This window comes from Gymnogyps californianus, chromosome 1 (genome assembly GCF_018139145.2).
Source record: "Gymnogyps californianus isolate 813 chromosome 1, ASM1813914v2, whole genome shotgun sequence".
Taxonomy (NCBI): Eukaryota; Metazoa; Chordata; class Aves; order Accipitriformes; family Cathartidae; genus Gymnogyps; species Gymnogyps californianus.
This window is the reverse complement of record NC_059471.1, coordinates 129,321,354-129,336,564: the sequence shown is the minus strand read 5'-3', so window position 1 is coordinate 129,336,564 and position 15,211 is coordinate 129,321,354. Positions and strand designations below refer to the sequence as shown.

At 48.1% G+C, this 15,211-nt stretch overlaps 1 protein-coding gene across 4 annotated transcripts in view; it reads right to left on the bottom strand.

The window, feature by feature from the left end:
• The window catches only part of VANGL1 (VANGL planar cell polarity protein 1), a 32,200-nt gene extending 31,664 nt beyond the window's left edge, over window positions 1–536 (bottom strand). For all 4 annotated transcript variants that reach the window (XM_050905712.1, XM_050905735.1, XM_050905729.1 and 1 more), the window contains exon 1: window positions 260–536. In XM_050905712.1, the coding sequence (XP_050761669.1) occupies window positions 260–342 (83 nt within the window). In that variant the 5' untranslated portion in view covers window positions 343–536. The remainder of the gene's footprint in view (window positions 1–259) is intronic.
• Between the last annotated feature and the right edge of the window lie 14,675 nt (window positions 537–15,211).

Genomic DNA, 15,211 nt, shown 5'->3' with positions numbered 1-15,211 from the left:
AGTGATCTTTTCCTTCTGCTGGCGCTATCCCAATCCTTCTGGCCATACATGACCCCAGCGTGCATCCAACAGGTTGAATATCATTAAATTAGCAGCATTATTGCTTCCAGTCTCCTCACTGGGTTCCTCATGAGGACTCTCCACATGCATTTCCTCCAGAGCTGTGGCCCCACTGATTTCATCCTGGCTTACAATTTTTTTTGAACGGGACATATCCTAGCTTAGAGCAGTAAGTAATTAAAAATAAACATTTCCTTACCCTTGTCTGTGGGCTTTTTTGGAGTGACCTGAGTAGTGGGAGTATCCCGAATATGTCGATTCTGTATCCATTGCAGCAGACATCAGGTCTGCACAGAAGGGGCACAGATTTTACTTAGAAGACGAGTTCCTGGTGCTCCTGAGGTGGAGTCCGTGGTAAAAGTGCTTTCCTGGGTACTCTTTGCTTCCCAGTCATCAGTGAGGTCTGGTCCTCAGAGAGTGAGTGAGCTTCACTTACAAGGAATCCGATTAGAGGGGAGGGAGGGTGCTCGGCTCCTCACGATCGACCTAAGGAAAGGGAAACAGGCATGGAAGTGCACTCTAAGCAAAGCAAGACATCATTCCTACTGTAGCAATTCCCTGACCCTGGCCACATGTCACCACTCATCACACTGTGCCCAATTCACAAGCTTGTCCTGGCCGATATCGCTCTTTCTGGTCTAGCGAAATACATGCATTTGTAGAGCTTTAAATAAACTGATAACATATCCGTTTTGCAAAGTCTAGCCCATTCATCTAAAAATCTGGAAGAAACAGCGTAAGTCACCTGGAAAAGACAGTGACTTGGAGAAGGCTCAGCAGCCTAGATACAGAAATTCACCCCCAGAAAAAGTACCAGGCTCGACTTCCACAGCCCCATCTCTTCACCTGTGTAATGCACAGCCCAAATACCCCCAAATTCAGAACAGCAACATTATAGCCTATATATAGGGGGAAGGGGTGGGGGGTGAGGGTGACTTTCCTAGGAGAAATGCAGGAGATGATCAGACCACCATGCCTGAACTTGCTTTGTTTTCACAACTGCAAGGTGTGCCCATTTTACAAGCATTAGTTACTATACAATCAATGGCACTATGAGCACCTCCCTTTCTTTATAACCTTTGCCTCCAGAAGCTAATTTGGGCCTTGAAGAACTGAATTTTATTAAAAATTGTCTCTATACATACACATACTAATAACACAGGGGAGAGTTGATCAGAGATCACATCTAGCTTATACGGGCCAACACTTCTTACAACGTACCTCCCTTTGGAACAGAAGCTTAAGTCCCATCCGTAAAGGGCAGAAGAGGTTCATGTTTTTTAGAAGAGGAGGCAGGGCAACATCAGAACAATTCCCAACAGTGACATGTCAAAAACCCTGGACCCTGTGGGGAAGAAGGGTAGATACCATCCCACTTTCCAAACCCACATCCTGCATTAGGTGAGAAGCGAAATGGAAATGAGGGGAGTTAGTCACTGGTTTGGGGAAACGCATGCAAATAGTGAAGAAGTGCAGACGGAGGGGTTGCAGCTACAGACAGAGGTACCTTGGCACAGCCCAGTGTTTGGCATGCAGGGGCACTCTCACATGCCTCCTGCCCAGACGACTGCTGCAGGACTACAGTCATGTCGTACTTTCAGAGCAGGCAAAAGACTGCTTTAAAATTAGATCAGATCCCTCCGTTATTTTCTGCTCACAGCAGTTTTCAAAGCTGTTAGCAATAAAACAGTCAACCACTGCTTTCAGCCCTCTCCCTCCCCAAACACAGAAGGACAGCAACAGAAATCACACTTTATACTTGGCCAGCTATTCTTTCCAGCCATAAGATTCCTCCACTAACACCTCCAGAAAAGCTCGTAACCGAGCAGAGAGCTCTACTACACGCAAGCTGTGCCAAAGAATGAAGCCTCTTCCCCGCGGGGTTCCTTGGCTGGCAGTGCAATCTGCAACGAAGTAAAGAAGCGTTCCCGCTGCATCGAGAGCTACAGGTATTTGCACAACACTTGGGCTTGCCAGGGCTCTTGGAAAGGAGAAGGCAGGGGGAACCTTTTGTGTACAGGAATTCCCAAGCTCTAAGTGCATATCGTGCCTTGAGAAAGCTCCTTAAAGGCAGCAGAGAATCTAAGAAGGACAAATAAGGATGGAAGCATAAGGCCCGGTTTTGGGAGGGGAAGAATGAGGATGGATTTAAACACAGCGAAACATAAAGCCAAGGCACAGCACAGTTTGAAAAATGGCATCATTACTGTAAGAGGAATAAAAATCCCCCAGCCTGGGACACATGATGTTAACACTCGTTAACTCCCTAGACTTGCACACAGCCTGTAGCTTACGGCTCCAACAATAGGCTGGGACTCATTAAAGCTGATTTTTACCTCTGTTCTGCTACTGTCCTGCTAGGCAACCATGGAAAAACCCTTCCTCTGTGTCTGTCCTTCTCCGATAAATGGGGGTGAGGCCACCATCCCCCTACCTTCAAAAAGCACTATGATACCAACAGAGGGGATGGCTACACAGCACCTTGCAATCATTAGGCATTACGAATCAGAAACACCCTCAGTTGTACAAAAGGTGATAACAAGTATAGGCTTAAACCACTGACTGTTTGTGATGTTACTGGGGCCCCTTTGAGAACAACCACTATCTTCACAAATACATACCACCGCATTACAGGAATAGGAAAAGCAAGGAGAGCTGCCGGCATGCATCAGTAAGGGTTATGCATTTTTCCTAGGCTTCTAGGAAACTATCAACTCCCAGCCTTTTCCTCTAACCACATAAAAAAATTTTCCCCCAACTCCCAGATAAAAGAATCAGAGCTGAGACAGGTACTGGGAACAGAGCTCCTCTTCTGACCCCTTGCACCCTCAGCAGCACAGGGTCACACTTCTCTGGAGACGTCAGAGAACATTTCAGCAGGCAGAGGCTGCTGTGGAAATGCACAGACTGCCTAGACAGGAACCATGAACAAGCAGTGCCCGTTTGACGGTGGGTGAAGCGAGGCAGTGCTGGGCACCAGGCAGAGAAAGACTCATGGGAAGACCAACACAGGAACGTCGGGGCAGGCTGGATCATGCCAGCTTTCATTTTCTGTGTAAACAAGAGCAACGGTTTTGACATAGCTCTGTGAAAAGTCAACAAGGCGGCCCCCAAAAAATGTTAAGTCTCCTGGATCGTTGTCAAAAGCAGCATGATGAACTTGAGGACTCTGCACCACCTCCTTGCCCCAGCTGCAGGACATACCAGTGGCTAAATAGATCTTCCTGCCAAGGCAGTTACACAGCTGGCGGGAATAAAATGTATCTGCCCAACTTCAGCTGGAAAAAGCAGAGGACCACTGGCTTTGTCTGGTGCCCAACCAAGGCTGATCATCAACAAGGCTTCCTAGATTTGGCCAACAAAGGATAGCCTGGGCTGTTAGCTAGACACCACTCCCAGTCTGAACAGGATGAGATGAAGAAACAAAGGAGGGAGGAGCACAGTCCAAACACACACTCCTCATAGCCAAGCTAAGCAGGTTACCTACCTCCTGGTCTATTTTACAGCAGGAAGGGGACCAGCCTTACCCCAGAAAAGCTTCAGGAACTACTGGGAAAGAGGTAGGAAGGGGACCAAAAGACAACTAACATGCTAAACTACATCTCCGGATTGGAGCTCTTTCAATGGCATAGACAGAAGTCAACCATGGATTAGCCACCACCCCAATAGTGCCCATCGCTACAGCCTGAGCAAAGCTAGAGAAGACAAGCTGTACGTGTATCCTTCATAGCACAACCATATCCAAACTAAGCAGTCTTTAAACGCCCCCACTACTAAATCACTATTAATAACGATTCTTACCCTACCCCTCTGGGCAAGGACAACTGTGCAGCGTAAAGAAGCAGCCCCATCCCTCCACAAACAAGTGTGAACTGAGAGCCCAATTTAGCCAATCGAAATGGCTTCGCAAAAGATCATTACATCTCGCAGGACTCCACTGAAGGCGTGGACTGTTTGCAGAGCTTCTGGCCCTGTGTGAAAGAAAGCTCCTTTGGCCCAAGGGTACAGTTGCACTGTATTTCGGCGTTGACAAGAAAGCCAGTGTAAGTCGCTTCCACCTCCACACCACGGTTCACCACTCTCAGTTGTGTCAACACAATTCTCAGCAAGCAAACAGCACCGCTGGAAAACAAAACAAAAAATCCCTTTTCTCCCCCTCGCCACGCTTTTGTCTTGGATCCTTTCTGTGACCTAGTTCACAGCACAGCCCCAAACAGCAAAACCAACACCAGAGTGAATAGCAGCGCAAGCGAACAGCTAGAGGGGAGGTGGGAATGCCTCCTCTGCTCCACACACAACAATTGTATAACTGCACAGCCAGCACTTTGCTCCCAGTAGGGCTGGCACTCTTTTTGCCTTTCCCTTACTCACCGATGACAGAAGGATGCCAAGTACTAGATGGAAAACGATGCTAAGGATGCCCCAAAGGAAATTTTGGGACTCTATTCTGGCAAGAAGGATGGCCGCATCCTGCATGACAGTGGAGAAATGTAGTTACCCCTGAATACCACAGAGATCACTGTAATTACAGTTTCTACAGAGCTGCACAACTCATTGTAACTTCCTCTTTTCATATGCTCATAAATCTCCAAAAAGAGTTCTTTTGAATCGCTATTTTCCACACTGGGAGCCCAATCCCATTTCCAGTGAAGTTTGCTTTGTGATCGTCTTCAAGGGAGCACAGTTTGGCTCCCAGCCCAAGGGAAATTTAAAAGAGCAAGTTACATCTTTAAATCAAAGAGGGCAAACGCAAACAAGAGCGCTCTTTTACATCTCATGCTTTCCCAATGGATTTTCCCCTGTGAAGTTGAGGCAAATAACTCCAAAGCAGCTCAGCTTTGAAATCCTTGTCTGTGCAGTTTCAATCTTACTCTATTTAAAACTTGCAATCAATTAGAGTTGATTTACCAGTCGGCTCATGAAGTTACATATATTTAGAAGTGCCATCTGGAGCACAAGCAGCCACTAGTGTCCGTGAGGATGTGCACACATTCGGCTCCGTACACTGTCAGCCTCACTTGTTAAATAGCACCAGCTGCCTATAGGGTAACGGATGCCCACGAGCTATCGTGCTGAGAAATCTTTCTTCGTTTAGTGAAACGAAGAGCTTTACAAATTAAACACGCAGACCCCCAAGAGCTAAGCTATGGGATAGCATTAGGGTTCAAGAGTAAAAATAATTAAAAGATGGCTAAGCAGTGAGAGAGCCTTCCAACTCTGGCATTAACTCGGCTGCATGGTATGGCTGCAGCGTATTCCTATTATTCACTTCAGAAAAACGAGAAGTTACGTAACTTGCTATGTTCAACTGCATATATAGTAAGACCTATGAGCAATGCCACAGGAACCTTTTGCTTTTGAATTTCTTGAGCAGGCCCCAATCCAGCAATTTGATCTGTAAGCACAGAAGTTCACCCATGCTAATCTACTCGCAGAGCCAAGGCTTTCAGTTTTAACGGCCAACGAGCTTTGGGAAACAAGGTTTTTCCAAAAGCTTTCTATTTATTTTTGCATGTCATTAAATAAGGTTGATTTTGGCCTTCAATATATATAAAAACCAGGGCTTTTACTCTACGGTGGTGGCTCTTGATTTGCAAGCCCCTCATCCTAAAAAGTTTATTAGTCAGCAAATTCAAGCCCTCCAGCAATAGGTTCTCTTTTCTTTTGCTTCTCAGAGGCTTCTTAGAAAGATTTCATAGACCCCTGGGAATTTCCAGCTCCTAGGCTGAAAACCATTAGTCCATGACATGGATATTTCAAAAAGAAAAAAGTTACCTGGTTTATTGAAGCAATCCACCTGCATGTTTAATCAGAACATGCAACAACACAGATCTGAAAGCACAGCGAGGCTGTTTCAATTCACAACAGAAATGCCCGGCCAAAACCACCACCGAAGCAAGCGGTATTTCTCAGCAGTAAGCCCCAGCCTCCTGCCTCCCCGTTACACAGCTGGAAGGTGGGAAGTTCTCTGCATGGGACCCATCAGTGAAGCACCACCTCCTTTGCCCACTCCAAGAACCAGATCTGCACTGTCCAAGTTTTTGAAGCACAACCGGCATTCAAGTCTATCATGCAAATTATACCTCAGCTGCCATCCTGTCAGACTGGTGAAAGCTTGTGCGTCCTCGCTCATACGTCTCTCCTGTGTTGCTAGACCTTCAAGTGCTCTTAACCCCAGAGCCATGCAACATGGCAGCAGGTATTGCGGCCTCACCCTCATGATACTAGAGCAGCTGGGACTGTGCACAGGAACATAGTTTTCTGTACCGACATTTAAAGCCCTAAAGCCTTACTGAAACAAACGGGAAAGACTCTTGCAAGACTCTTCAGACTCTGCCTATCCAAGCAGGTAGTACCTGTACCTTATTTTCAAAGTTTACTTTTAGCCACAGCACTTAGATACCGAGATAGCATTAAAGGCTACAAACTGCAAAAGGTTTCTCTACTGAGAGCGCACTCTCTCCTTTAGGATACTGCATGTCTTCCTGCATTTTCTGTTTGAATTCAAAATGAAAAAGAAGTCTACAGACCGTGATCAAATCCCCGGTACACAACACAATGGGACTCCACAGTATGGAGTCTCCCTTTACCTCCCTCCTCCTGCTGAACCCTGTACAAAGCCAATGCCATTCTGACCTTGCAAGGAGAAAGGGCAAGGGTGTTGACCCCTGAGAAAATAACCACTGTTTTTTAACTTGCCCCAAATCAGATAATTCTGAAGTAAAGGCTAATGAGAAATTAAAAGAAGTCATAAGATAGTTTTCACAAGGGTTCATTTTCTCCTTCCACCAAATTCCCCAGTGACAGTACCAGATACGGAGGAGCACAATACTGTTTCCCACCAGCAGAACTGGACATCACAGTTCTCCACGCGGGTCTGCCTCTCAGGTCCCTACACAGCACAACATGCCCTATAGCAGCAAAGCCACATTTCTGATACCATTCTTCGCTTTGGTTGTCAGAGGTGGGGATGGAAGGAAGGCAGGCTACCACAACAATACGACATGCAGTTTTGCTAGGACAAACTGCAGTCATCTTGGTAGCATTTTCCTAGTACAGTATGCCGGTCTCCCAGTGACAGTTAGCCCTCCCTAGGTGCACATATCCATAAGATAAGGGCCACCAAGAACACTGCCACTACTAACCAAAACCAAAAGGCCAGCAGCAGCCACAGGGAGCTGCTAGCCAATGACCGTGGGCAATTAGATACTTGCCTGCGTGGTTCCGACACAGGCTGGGATGCTTCCAAAATTTCAGCTCGTAGGGAGCATTCTTAAGGGAGGCTTTCTGTAAGACTCTATTCACATTTATTTTTCAAAATTAACAAGTGAAGTGATCATAGAGCCAACACTGGTCCCACAGTTGTGGCCAGCTATATAGCCAAACCCCAGCAGAGGAAAAGAGCCAAGTATGATCAAAATGAAGCTCTTCAAAGATGGCAAAGCACTACTGAAGCTCTCTTCTCCACAACTCTTCTCCTCAAAGTCAGGATGCCCCAGTGATGGGCTCACAGGCAATGATATCACAGAATATACTCCACAACATCCTAATTTGCTCTTCCAGCCAGTGTGAGTTAATTTCTTAACTCTTTCTAGCTACAAAGATCTTGTGGGCAGTTCATTATTGACAAACCCAGGGCCAAAACCCCCTACTGCTTAAACAGTCATAGAATCACTAAGTCTGCCTTCCCAGACAAAAAAACCCTGCCATCAAGTCATTTACGCTTTCATGGAGCCTGCAAGTCAAAGAGTTCAGCCCTTGGCATAAGACAGTTAGTTTACAACCTTGACAGTCTTCTAAATAAGAAAACAACGTTGTTTCACAGCGGCTCTCCGAAGGGTGCCATTACTGAAACTGAACAGCTAATGCAATAGCTTTGCCCTCTATTGGGCACACTCAGAAGCGTTCAGGTATTCATCCCAGGCCAGCACTGCCAAGGCGCAGAAGGAGACTATCCTGTCGGCAGCTGTCGTTGGAGCAGATTCACCTCCGGCCATGTGAGCTTCCCCAGGCCGTAACTTGCTGAACAGAAACAACCGTTCAGTCCTGCAAGCCTGTGACTTCAGGCATCACTTCAGCGACCAAAGCAGCTCCTAAGCAGAGACGCACGATTGTGTCTTCCCTCCCCCCCGTCACTTCTGTACTCCCTTGCTGCCCAGCGGGATGAGCCCAGACATAAAGCAGCTTGTTTTATACAGCCTGGGCATGCGAGACATCAGCAGAGCCTTCACACCAGCGACGAATTCACTCGTGCCAGCGCGTTAACAGCGCACGGGTTCCTTCAAAGGCAAGGCTTGGCAGAGAAAGTGCTGCCCACCGTGAGGGGCTACATCTACGGCCCTCGTCGGCATTTAAGGGTTTTACGCCGGGAAGCTGCGCTCTCTCCCGCCCGTGGCATGGGAGCCAGGACCCGCTGCCCCAGCAGCCTCACCACGGGCGAGGGCAGCGCCGAGGCTGCCCGGCAGAGCCCCGGCCGGCAGGAGGGAGGCCCGGCGACCACCCCCGCCCGCCTTAACCCTCCGCCCAGCCACGGGAACCGGCGCCCAGCCGCCCCGGAAAGCGCCGGGCAGGGGGAGCAGGGACACAGCGGGCTCCCCCCGCAGCCGGCATCACCGGAGCCCAGCCAAGCTCTCAGCCCCCCTCTCCCTCCGGCCAGGGACAGACCCCTGCCGCCAGGCGCGGAAGCCGACGCGGCTGCCCCCACCGCTGCTCCCGCCGCCCCTGCCCGGGCTCGCCGGGGCAGAGCGGCGGCGGGGTCCCGACGGCGGGAGGGCGTGGTGGAAGGCAGCGCCGCCACCCTCCGCACCGCACCCGACCCCGCACACACAAGACAGACAAGCAGGTAAGCACGTAAACAGACCGACGGACAGATCGGATGGACTGGACTCACCTCCCTCCCGTGGCCGCCCCATGCCGCTCCCGGCACCAACCCGCCGCCTTCCCCCGGCGGCGGCGGCCGTCGCTGCTGCCGCCGCTTTCCGCTTCCTGTGCCCGGCACCGCCCCGCCCCGCGCCCCCGTCCCTCCCCCGCCGGCAGCCGCACCGCCCCCGCCACCGCCCTGCCGGGCGAGGCTTCCCTCCCGGAGAAGCGGCCGCCCTCGCTTACAGCGGGACCCCAGCCCCCTTCCCTCTAGCCTGCCACCGCCGGCAGCCCGACGCTGCCCGCCCGCCAGACCCGGCCCCTGGCATCTCCCAGCCGGCCCTTGCTGCAGCCGTACCTGGTGGGGACCGGCGGCTGGAGCCGCTACTCACCCCTGCGAGGCCCGGTTTCACCCTTTGAACCTCTGCCTCCTCTGCATCTCGGCTCGTACACACGCTCCCTCACGTCTCCTGCCGCTGCCCCTCTTTCCGAGACCTGCCCATCGCCTCCCTCCCTGCTCCCGGGTGCCCACCTCCTGAGCCCCACAGCCTCTCCAAGGCTGAGCCCCTCCGGCTCTACAGCTCTCCTCCACCCAGCCTTACCCCTCACCTGTCACACTCTCCTCTAGCAGAAAGACCGGTCCCTTTGAGCTCTCCCATCCAGGACAACCATGTTCTTGGGTTTTCTCCAAGGCTAAATGTATTGCTAGGCACTGTAATGCCTAGCCTTCGGGACTGCTTGGTCTCTTCCTCCACCCATAGCCTGCAGCTGCAGCGCGATTTGCCCCTGGTCACAAAAGGTCTGCAATGAGGAAGGACCTCCTGCCCCCCAGGGAGAAGGGCCTGGTTTGCCTGAGGCCTCTAACAGGCTGCCCGAAGCCTGCCTTGGGTACCGAATTCCTTACACCGCTTGCTCTGGGCAGCTGGGAAGGAAACAGGCAGAGTTATGCGTGCCGTGCAAGTCACCTTTTCTGTATTCAAATGTTGCTCCTTTTTCATTTCACCTCTGGCTTGTCTTACCCTTTAAAAATAGTTAAATTTTCAGGCCATACAATGAACCAGCAGCTGGGAATGCATGAAGAAAATCTAGACCTCCTAGATTCCAATCCTGCGCTTTGAACTGCTCAAGAATGACCCAGTCTACAAAGGGAACCAATGCAGAACGATACTGAAGTTACTCCTATCAGACAGTTTCTGTGTTGCGTTATTGTGGCTTTCTGTAGATGGCATCTTTTATTTTTCCCCTCCCATTTCCCCTCACTCCTTTTTTCCAAAATAATGCCACAGTTTTATTTGTGGTGCTTGGCCCCTACTCAACATCTGTATGACACGGAATGACTTTACAACGGAACAGTCAACCAGGAATTAGAAGAAACATTTCCGTATCACTCTGATTTGGTAGTTACATTAACTCCTGTTTTGCATGGCGTACATGCTTACCCAAACCCATGACTGACTGGAAGAGGCCGATATCAAGTGATAGGCTCCATCTTGCATTATGCATCAACATGTGTCTAAACTTGCCCAAGGCCCGAGTACTCTGCTGCATTCCAGGCAATGGCCCTGCTCTGGAAAGCGTCTGACACCCTGGTGAAAGCCTGCCCCTCAGCCCCGCTGCCTGCTAATGGCTCCCCACGGCTCGACTATTGCAACGGGGCTTGCTTCCTCCCCGCTCAGAGGTGGGGGAAACGTGACAAAAGGCAACAGGCTAGAGTTTATGCAGGCCATGCATCTCGCGCAGGGGAGAGACTCGGTGCAAGGAGCACGGTTTTACCTGTGCCGTGTGGTGAAAGAGGACAAGGGGTGATGCTCCCCTGCCTGAAAGGCTACGGAAACTTGGGGGAAAACTTCAACAAGGGGGCTTTTTCAAAGGTCTTTAACTGGACGTCTCTGAAAGTGACCAAGAAACTCCTCAGCTAAGTCTGCATTTCTTCTCCTACTATGCTGCCCCAGCAGCTCTCAAGAAGATGTAGAGGATTTCTAAATACTAGTTTCATGGTCTAGAGCAGCAGGACTTGTTGCAGTACCCCACAGAAAGGAGATGGCTAAGAGACCCAAGCTGGGGATGTATACAAACCTCAGAGAGAACCAGCACCGACGCCCTGTCCAGACCTAGCTGGTGTGGATACCTGTTAGGCCCAGTAGTGAGGCCCACTTGCACCCAACTAGGTCAAGCTGTTACACAGAATATTGGCAAAGGAGGAATACACTGAAGATGGGCTCAGGGGCAGATGCTGAGACGCTGTTACATGCTTATCTCTCGTCGATCTGTTTAAACCACTGAGACATGAGGAAATGTTTCGCATGAGTCAAGCTACTTATGTGGTAGGGTCATAGTTCAGAAATTTGTGAAGTGCTATGCTCCTGTAAACTACTGAATAGGTAAGATTAAAAAAACCAAAACAACTCTAAAGTACCCAGAATGGATCTCATAGATTCACAGGAGAATCATTTAAGTTGGAACGGACTTCTGGAGGTCCAGTCTCCCCACTTAGAACAGGGTCAACTACAGCAGGTTGCTCAGGGCTGTGCCAAGTTGGGTTTTGAGCATCTCCAAATACAGAGAGTCCACAGCCTCCCTAGGCAACCTGTTCCAGTGTTTTAACACCTGCATGGTAAAAATGTTTTTTTCTTACATTTAAATGGAATGTCATGCATTTCAGTTTGTACCTGTTCCCTCTTTTCCTTTCACTGGATACCACTGAGAAGAGGCTGGCTCCATTTTTTTACTCCCTTCCATCAGGTATTTATACACGTTGATACACATTTACACACACTGATTCCAGTCTGAAACCTCTCTTCTCAAGGCTAAAAGAATCCCAGCTCCCCTAGCCTCTCCTGGTATGTCAGATGCTCCAATCCCTGAATCATTTTAGTGGACCTGTGCTGGACTCACTCCAGTATGTCCACATCAGACAAAGATGGTCTCTGGTCCAGAGTGTGCCCTGTCTGCATGTAATGCAAGACACTTTCACTGTTCAGTTCCCTTCTGTTTTGATCTTTTCCTGCTCCTGCTGGCATAGCGGCCAGGGGATCTTTTAGTCAGGATCTGTAAGTGGTCAAGTACATGGACTGGCACTGCTTTATGGCATGCTCTTAGATGCACACGCAGATAGACAGATGAAGTGGTAGGACACTCATATGAAGCCAGGCCCAAACTCAGCCTGTTTCATGATGTGGCACACAGAAAAGGGATATGATCTCAGATTCTTCATCCATTTCTGCAGCGGACTTGCATGAGATCATAAATATCTTTGATTTGCTCCTAACTTTTCTCTCTTCTCCTATTTGAAAAAACCAAACCCTTATCATGTGAATGCTGATGCTACAACCTCAAGTTCACTGGAAGTAGCAGAGGAAGGCTAGCAGATGCCCTGCACTTACTTCAATAAATAAGTTAATAAAATAATTTTCTGCTCAACGCAGCAAAAACTGAGACTTTTTCAGATCTTACAAGAAGCAGCTTCTGGCTTCCCTTAACACTCCTTTGGCTTGTTTTTCCAATAGAAATGTGACTGACATTCTCACTTCATGTAGTTCCTTGAGGGGACTGTTTCTATCCATAACTTTTAAGAAACACTCAAGAAAATGCTAGGAACTGCAAGCAGGAGCATTCTTTTTCTGGTTGAAACAGGAGGATCCAGACAATTTTTGTCCTCATCACATTTTCAGAAGGTTCTAGGTGTCTTCCCACAAATGCAATACCATCTGACCAAGGCCAAGATGGGTGGATGGTAGAGTCCAGCATAGAAAATACACACCAACTCATTCATGCAAGGTATTCAAAATGATACAGAGATCTCCTTTTTTAGAGGAAATACTCACCTGTAATTCTACTAATCCAGCTACTGCATTCCTCAGGCTTGTGTTTTTCACTCTGAAAAGCATGAGTTGGACAGAAGACCAGGGAGAAACGGATTTTCAGTTACAGCTGTGGAACACAAGTGATCTTGGATGAACTAGAAAGAGGTACTTTCCAGAACTGGGACATTATCCTTCTTATAACAAATCCCTTAGTGTTTTGAATGACTCTGTCTTACATTTTGATTTGCTGATCACAGTGCATGACCAACCTGCTATCCAGTCAAATTAGCTAAATAAAGGTCTACTCTGTCTCTTCTAGGATCATCTATTGTAAAGTGGTGGGAGTTTTCACATGACTTGACATGTAGGTTACACTTTTAAGTCACCTCTTTGCTCAAAGGTTTGCTTTCTTTTTTTCCTCCAGGATCATTAGATTCACTTATTTTAAAATAAATGCATCTACTTATCCTTATATTTTTCTACTGATCATTTTTGTGGGCCAGATTCTGCCTTGTTTGGAGACATATACATACAATATTTTTGTTAAGATACTGAGGTTGAATTTGCTGTAGATTTTCTCCCTCACCTTGGAAACCAGTCTTCCTCTTTCTTTCCCCAAAATCCAGACTCCACCTTCCCCAACACACAGTGACATATCCAGATAATTTGTCTGTGACAAAATTCAGTGACAAAATCACATATCTACACATGTCCATAAAACCTGACTGGTTTCTCCATTTTTTTACTGTTTCCTGAGTAGAATGAAAAGATCCTTTTCAAGTTACAGGCCATAGAGATTCCTCACCAAAGACAGAATCTGTCTGTACAATGCTTTGAGAATCAGAGGCAGTGTCTTGTCAAGTAAGAAACATAAGCATGAGCTGAGCCAGCACAAGTATAAACGTCATTCTGAATTACTGCTCATTCTTATGCGGCATCAGCTGGAGCCTCCAGCGTCGGGTGGAGAGGAAAGTTTTTCACTGAGACTGGATGCCACTTCATAGGTCCTATCTGATGAAACTGCTTCTGTAGCCAATCTGAACTGTGCATGATCTTGCTCTGTGCTGCTGACCTCAATCTAGCAGCAGACATCCAAAGTTTAAGTAAACGTGCAATGGCAGATATGCACAAGGAGCCACATTTCAGCTCTTATGCTGCAGAAAATCTTGTTTAGAGGAAGAGAGAGGCCAGAGGGACACGACTACAAAAGAACACCTTCCTTCCCTTTTGGGGTGGTTGCTATTTTGAAAGGGAAAATGCGTAGTACTGCACAGCTGAAGAAACAGCATGACACATTTATTTTGCATAGCAACTTGCATAAAAGCTACTGAGCCCTTTATGGAATTAATTATCCAAAATACATGATTTCTGCCCAAATAAAGAGAAATGGTGGTGGGTAGCAAACACTAGAAAAACGTCAAAAACCCAGTTCAGGATTCAGCTGAAATCTCACTTCCATTTCAAAGCAGATAGAGGTAGGACTTTTCTTTGGGTTCAGCAGATTTAAAGAATATTGTTTAAAAAAGGAAAACAAAAACCCAGACCAAAACACTCCAGAAGCATTTCCTAAGTAAAGTTAGAGGAAAAAAATTAAGGTAGATTTAATCTACACAGGCCAAGAGGACTACAGAGGGAAAAAGAGAACATCTTTTGTCTGACTTGCCCCTAAGTTAGAGGGCTAGAATCTATTGCATTTCTTCTGTGTGTGCCAGGAACCTCGCAGCCCCCTGTGGACCTTATCTTAGAGGGTAACGGACATTAACAGGCAGGTAGTCATGCCCTCCTCTCCTTTATAACTCTAGTCAGAGTTATAGGAGGGTGGGGGGCACAGGACAGAGGCAGAGCCTCATCTTCTTGTAGAAACAAAGGAAAGATGAGGCCTCAAATAGGAATACCTGGCCATAGCGGTGGCAGATGCACTACTTCAACCTATTCTGGGGGACTCAGCCACAAGACAAATCCTGTCTGTGTGTAACTGCATGGTGGCCAGAGAACCCATAGGTGAGCTGGATTTGGCCATAGGTGTGTGTGAAGCTGAGGAACAAGACTGCACGCACTGGAACACTTGGGAATGAAACCTTTTAAAGAAGGGCAATAAATATACAGGAAAAGAATAGGTGGAAGAACAGAGTCTTGACTCTGCAGACTGAAATTATGTGTTCAGTCAAGCTGGCAAAGAGAAAAGCATAATTGGTGTTTTAATTCTGGCAAGGAGGGAGGGTTTTTCCAGGCTGGAGATCACTGCTCTGCTCTCTGAAAGGAGGCCGAAGAGCAACGTGTGCTGTTGCAGCTGATTAACAGTGCCACCAGCCGGCCTGCTGGAAGAGTGCCAGTTCGCATGACTGAGGGAAAACAAGGTAATGTACATCTACTCACCACCTTTCACCCCAGAAGGTCTTCACAGTCAGACTCTGATCCTGCAAGCCCTTTGCCAAATACATACGGGCTGTTCCTGTGAGCAGCTGCAAGAAAGGTCTTACGCACAGAGG